Below are 6,630 nucleotides of genomic sequence, written 5' to 3'. Positions count from 1 at the left end.
GTATTTTTGAAATCCTTTAGAAGTAAATATATACTACATACACCTTAATTATATGCACATGTTGATGGCATCTGGAATAAGTGTCCAGAGGTCGCACGAAATTCACTGCAAGAAATTCAGAATGAATGATCTAGAATGATCAGGTGAACACCAACGAACATTGATGCATTTTTAGATTCTGTAGAATTTTGTGAGCTAACCTCCGTTATATGAAATCTGAAGGATGTTGAGTATAAGTTTGTTAGAAGAAAGTCGTTTGTCATTGTTAAGAATAATTGAAACTCCCTGAGGAAGAAAACCGGTGGTGTTCGAAATATTGGATTTTTCAATAATAAAACAATTTTCAAAAACAACAACATCAGTTATATAACTGATAACAAAAAAGAAGAAAACCAAGTAAAAATGCATTAAGTTCGGCCAGGCCGAACTTTGGATACCCACCACCTCGGGTATATATGTAAACCATCTTTCATACCGAATCTATACTGATCTGGACCAAGTTGACGAAGGAAGTCGAAGGGCTTGACACAACTCACTGTCTCAAATGTGTTTTTTTTGGGCCTAAGACACTAAATCAGAGGAGGAGGATCGGTGTATGTGGCAGCTATATCCAAATCTACACCGATCTGGGCCAAATTGAAGAAGGATGTCGAAGAGCCTAACACAACTCTCTGTCCCAAATTTCAGCGGAATCGGATAATAAATGTGGCTTTTATGGGCCTAAGACTCTAAATCAGAGGATCGGTCTATATGGCAGCTATATTCAAATCTGGACCGATATGAGCCACATTGACGAAGGATATCGAAGGGTCTAACACATCTCATTGTCCCAAATTTCAGCAAAATCGATAATAAATGTGGCTTTTATGGGCCTAAGACACTAAATCGGCGGATCGGTCTTTATGGGGGCAATATCAGAATAAAGTCCGATATAGCCCAACTACGAACATAACCTGCTTATGGACAAAAAAGAATCTGTGCAAAGTTTCAGCTCAATATCTCTATTTTTGAAGACTGTAGCGTGATTTCAACAGACAGACGGACGGACATGTCTAGATCGTCTTAGATTTTTACGCTGATCAAGAATATATATACTTTATAGGGTCGGAAATGGATATTTCGATGTGTTGAAAACGGAATCACAAAATGAATATACCCCCATCCTTCGATGGTGGGTATAAAAATTGTAAATATTCTAATTGGCGGCCATGGCAGCGCCGGGGTAAGCAAGGATTCGAATCCTGGGGAGAGCATCTGAAAAAATGGGTCAGCGGTTGCTATCCCCTACTAATGCATTTGTAAGGTACTTTGCCATGCAACAATTTCTCCCCAAAAAGGTGTCGCACCGCGGCACGCCGATCAGACTCGGCTATAAAAAGGAGGTCCCTTATCAGTGAGCTTCAGGTGGTGAAAGATATCTCAATATTTGATTTCAGAGATTTTAGAAGGAACGCTGAAGATCGAGGCGCATTCATAGACATTTTAAGTAAAGTAAGTAAGTAATCACTGAGCTTAAACTTGAATCGGATAGCGCTGATTGATGTTTGAAAAGTTTCTCCTGTGCCTTAATGGAATCTTCATAGGCAAATTTGCAAGTTGTAAATCTGCTTCGCCATATATAGATTTATACCGATTAGTAATATTTCACAAGTTATGAAAATCTATTAATAAATGATTATAATAAGCAATAAACGAATCATATCATATTATATATTATTATCCACATCAGGTGGTATTGTTTTGACCCAATTCAGTATTGCTTCACTATCAAAATCAATTTTTTCATCGGTTAATAGTATTGCAAATATAAATCAGACAAAAAAATGTATTAACAAATATATAATTATAACAGATGAAGGACATTTTTAATAAAAATCTAATTAAAAAAAGTCAATAGAAAAAAATTTCTAAGTTTTATAAAAAACCCATATTTACTTATGTATCTATGAAACGTAATGTATAAATTGTTCCAAAATTTTCCATTCAATCAACAATGAATGAAGGACGAGTTAGCATTTTCACTTTGTGCATCATTGCTATTAGTGAAATCACTTGCTATTAGTGAATGGAACTGCAGCTCGGAAGTAAGTTACTACACTGAAAAAATATGGACCTTAAGTGGACCGATTATGCATGGTATTGACTCATAAACAACTTTTCAAACGAGGTGTTAATTGCTTTAATTATTGTTTGTTTCTCTTTCGAGACGAGCTCAATAATCTGAGATTGCAAATGGAAAAAGAAAGTCAAAGATAGCAAAACACACCAAACACTATGGGACGCGTTTCGTCCTTGGCTAGAAGACTTTTCAACCACATTAGGTGTGATGGCTTCAAGGGCCGTGCGTTGGTATGTTGTATTTGAATCGTATTAATTGCGAAAACGCATTTATGTTACAATTATCACATTAATCACGCTCGACAGCCCTGTCTATTAGCTGTACTTTTTCCCAATGCATGTATTTTTGTGTAATGACAGACATTTTTTCTGTGACAAATTACAACTCTTCCGTACTAAATATGATTTTGTGCATCTGTTGGAAGTTGTATTGATGATTCTGAACGCTAGACAACGGCAGCGGCTCCCGCTGTGGCTCCGTGTGTCCAGGTTCGAATCCTTTAATTATTGTTGATACAGAAATAATTTTTTTTTTTTATCACGTCAAGAAGAAGGCAACCATTGAACATGTTTTTAATTGTACGAATTAAATTGTTATTTAATAGCTTAAAATGAGCATTGATCAAGATTATATTGCGTTCCCTTTCACACATATGTAATGAGAAGAGAAGTGCGAATGAGTCATATAGGTTTTTAGCTTCTATTACATACATACACAAAGTAACGTGGCTAGAAAAAACAAGTAAGAGCGTGCTAAGTTCGGCCGGGCCAAATCTTAAATACCCTCCACCATGGATCGCATTTGCACAGTATCTCTTTTTAGGCAAACAAAGAATTTTGAATAAGAACTGTTGTGCTATTGGAGCTACATATATCAAGTTATAGTCCGATTCGGATCATAAATGAATGCTGAACATTGTAAAAGTCATTGTGTAATATTTCAGTTCATTCGGATAAGAATTGCGCCTTATAGGGGCTCAAGAAATCGGGAGATAGGTTTGTATGGGAGCTGTATTAAGCTATTGATCGATTCAGACTATATAACCATGAGAGAAGACGTTGTACAAATTTTTGGCCAAATCGGATGAGAATTGCGCCCTCTAAGGGCTCAAGAAGTCAAGATCCCAGATCGGCTTACATGGCAGATATATCAGGTTATGTACCGATTTGCGCCATACTTAACACAGTTATTGGAAGTCATAACAAAACACCTCATTTCAGCCAAATCGGATGAGAATTGCGCGCTTTATGGGCTCAAGAAGCAAAGACCTCAGATCGGTTTATATGACAGCTATATCAGGTTATGGACCGATTTGAACCAAACTTAGCACAGTCATTGAAAATGATAACAAAAAACCTCATGCTAAATTTCAGTCAAATCAGGTGAGAATTCGCCCTCTCAAAGCTTCCTTCGAAAGTCAGCGTGCTTTCGACAGACAGACGGACGAACGGAAGGACATGTCTAGATCGACTTAGAATGAAATGACGACCAGAATATATACTTTATGGGGTCTCAGACTCATACTTCGAGGAGCTACAAACAGAATAACGAAATCCTATGGTGGAGGGTATAAAAGTAGAAAGTGTGGTTTTTTACCTTTCCATAAAGAATAAATTATTCGGTTATAATTTTTTAAGTCAACCCTCCCCCTTACCCTAATTTTCAGAAACGCCAGATCTCGGAGATGAGTGCTGCGATTTAAGCTAAATTTTGTGTGCTCTCATATAGTACCCTAAAAATGAAAACTTGGTATCCAAATTTCGGATGGGGTACCTAGGGGGGCCGCCCCACCCTAAAACCTACCAAACATATATTTAGACCAATCGCGACAATATGAGACTCAATCCTTTCCCCAATACATCCCCCAAACCGGCTCTCGCTGTTGTTCCGTGTGCCCAGGTCTGAATCTGTATTTCCTTTTCCAATTGCAAAACAAAAACACCGATCATTGAGCTCATCTCGAAAGAGAAACAAACAAAAATTTTAATATTTAATGACCTCCCCCCCTAACAGGCAAACTGAAAAAACATATTCGTTATGGATCCGATTTCTGCGAATTTTTTTATTGATTGTACCAATTTCTTGATTGGACGTAGCTTTTCATTTTTTCTGTGTAGGTATACCACTTTGCATGTCAGACATTGTCTTTAAAGACATATCTACCTCATAAGCGATTCATTCACAAAATAAACACGAAAACAGGTGAGAATATGGCGTCATAGATAATCACTTTCATTACAGACCTCTTAGCAGAATATGCACGCAAAGTCGTCTGAATCACGCATTTATTTTTGTGAGAAATTCGACTTGATCTTCCGCTTTAAATAGGCAGCTTAGTTTAACTAGAACCATAAAGGTGGCAGCAAGGCGGAAAATTTCCATCAACAATAATGAATCTGAAATGCATATTTCTGTTATTAACTATGAGTGCTACACTGAACTTTGGGCAATCGGCCAATATCAGTGCCTTGGTACAGAAGGCAGAGATCTACTATCAGCAACCGTAAGTTGAACGGCTTTTAAAAAGATATCATGTACCGATTTTCTTATCCCACTTGTACGTATCAGGCTACGGAACGGAAAACACTTGGAACTTCTTCTAAACAAGGTGGACAATTTGCACAATAAAACTAACATTAAAGTTATAGTGCATGGATTTACAGGAAATCGTTTTCATTATTCCATCAAACCACTGAGTCAAGGTAATACCATGAGTTTTTCAACCTTTCCATAATGCGATAATCAATTGGAGATATTCTAGCCTACATGGCTCAAGGAATGGACAACATTTTCCTGGTCGATTGGAAGGATGCTGCTAGTTTGGACTATTACAGTTCTCGAAAGGCCGTGGGCAGTGTTGGCAAACATTTGGGCCATATGCTGGATAAGTTCTTCAAGTAGATATTCGTTTGTGTGGAACCATTCGAGTCTAGATTTTCATAAATTGTGTTAAATTTGTGTGTTAGGAAGCATGAAATAGACCTCACTGAAGTACACATCATAGGCCATAGTTTGGGAGCCCATATTGCTGGTAATATTGGAAGTTATTTCAACGGTTCTTTGGGGCGAGTAACAGGTCTGGACCCAGCTCTTCCACTCTTCTGGCCTAGTTCGCCCGATAGTCTGCATGCAAATGCTGCCAACTTTGTTGATGTTATTCACACCGATTACCCTGTCTTTGGAGATATGACCCCTCGTGGATCTGTAGATTTTTATCCCAACTATGGTTATGCCCCTCAGCGAGGATGTGAAAGTGTTAATTTAATAACTGCCAGTAAGTTAATTATCGACACTTGTAAGTTGTCCTTAGTGCTTGCAACCTCTAGTTATAATCATTACTATTTTTTTGGGGGCGTTGCAGATAGCTGCAGCCACAATCGCGCCGTAACTCTTTACGCTGAATCAATAGGTATGCCAAGGAACTTTCCAGCCTTGCCTTGTTCGCTGAGTGCCATAAGGATGCGCTCATCGTTGATGTGTTTAATGACTCTAAGTTCCATGGGTTCGAGTCGAAACGCATTGGGCGATGCTATAAACACTGAAGATCGGAAGATGGCATACATGGGCGAATATGTTTCAAAGAGGTAATTCAATTCGTTATCACAAACAATTTCATAAATTTCAACTCTCGATATAATGCCCAAGTATTAGAATTGAAAACCTGAGAAAAAATATAAACTGTAACCAATGGTATTGAGGAATAGAAAACTGAAGCACTGTTTCAAAAGTGCTGGTCGAAATTCAAAATCTATATGCAAATATAGACATCACCGCACCCGAGCATAGGACAAACTGAAAACAAAAACAGTGACTCCTTTGGTTGAAATGTGGACTAACCCTTTTTATTAAAAAGCCTAATTTTGGGTTATACAACAATTGTTATAGACGTTGACCGGTTTGTCCTAAGCTATGTATCCCTTACCGTAATTTAAGACTTTTTGTGGTTGGCATCTCTATTTTCATTTTTGTTATATATTTGTATAATAGTTATTTTTATATTTTAGTTCAACTGGTATATTTTATTTGGCAACGAATGGGGCGCCACCTTTCGGACTTGGAATGCAAAGTCGTAGTTGATGTCAAAAATACTGTGGTTGATGTCAAGACTAAATGTTTAGCATTGATAAATTTCATATAGATAACAAACTGTAGTAATAAAATTTTCCAACAGAGGGAAAGCCTGAGGACGGATAATTTGATTTATCTACAATCGCTTGATGTTTTGCTTAAATCGCATGATAATCTACTCAAAAGCAAAGAGCGTAAAAGTAAGATCTCTTTTGTTTTGGTTAAATTTCCCAAAAGAAATATTCCAATTTGATTTATCAAAGAGCGTAAGAAAGAAGAAGAGTGGGTTTCTGCTTTGTCTTCCCCATACCGCCAAATAACTCACGTTAAAGATACAACCTTTTGGATTCACATTGAGGGTTGCAACATTTTCGGGTTTTTCTGTTTTGATTCGGGCATTCGTTCCAACATTTTTTTTGTATTTTGGTTTGTTTCTTTTCAAC

General features: G+C 37.4%; 1 protein-coding gene across 2 annotated transcripts; it reads left to right on the top strand.

Annotated features, from left to right (window-relative positions):
- The first annotated feature begins 4,481 nt into the window (after positions 1-4,481).
- LOC106095826 (pancreatic lipase-related protein 2) lies at positions 4,482-6,303 on the top strand. 2 transcript variants are annotated; one of them, XM_013263216.2, is made up of 6 exons: positions 4,482-4,622; positions 4,688-4,821; positions 4,881-5,016; positions 5,086-5,393; positions 5,481-5,703; positions 6,124-6,303. In XM_013263216.2, the coding sequence occupies exons 1-6, from the start codon at positions 4,510-4,512 to the stop codon at positions 6,194-6,196; spliced, it is 987 nt and encodes a 328-aa protein (XP_013118670.2). In that variant the 5' UTR covers positions 4,482-4,509; the 3' UTR covers positions 6,197-6,303. The 2 variants fall into 2 exon arrangements, with proteins under 2 accessions (XP_013118670.2, XP_013118669.2); XM_013263215.2 differs by having other exon boundaries at positions 5,086-5,414.
- Positions 6,304-6,630: the final 327 nt, after the last annotated feature.

This window comes from Stomoxys calcitrans, chromosome 1, assembly GCF_963082655.1.
Source record: "Stomoxys calcitrans chromosome 1, idStoCalc2.1, whole genome shotgun sequence".
NCBI classification, from domain to species: domain Eukaryota; kingdom Metazoa; phylum Arthropoda; class Insecta; order Diptera; family Muscidae; genus Stomoxys; species Stomoxys calcitrans.
The sequence above is the reverse complement of the archived record's forward strand: the minus strand, read 5'-3'. Positions and strand labels throughout refer to the sequence as shown.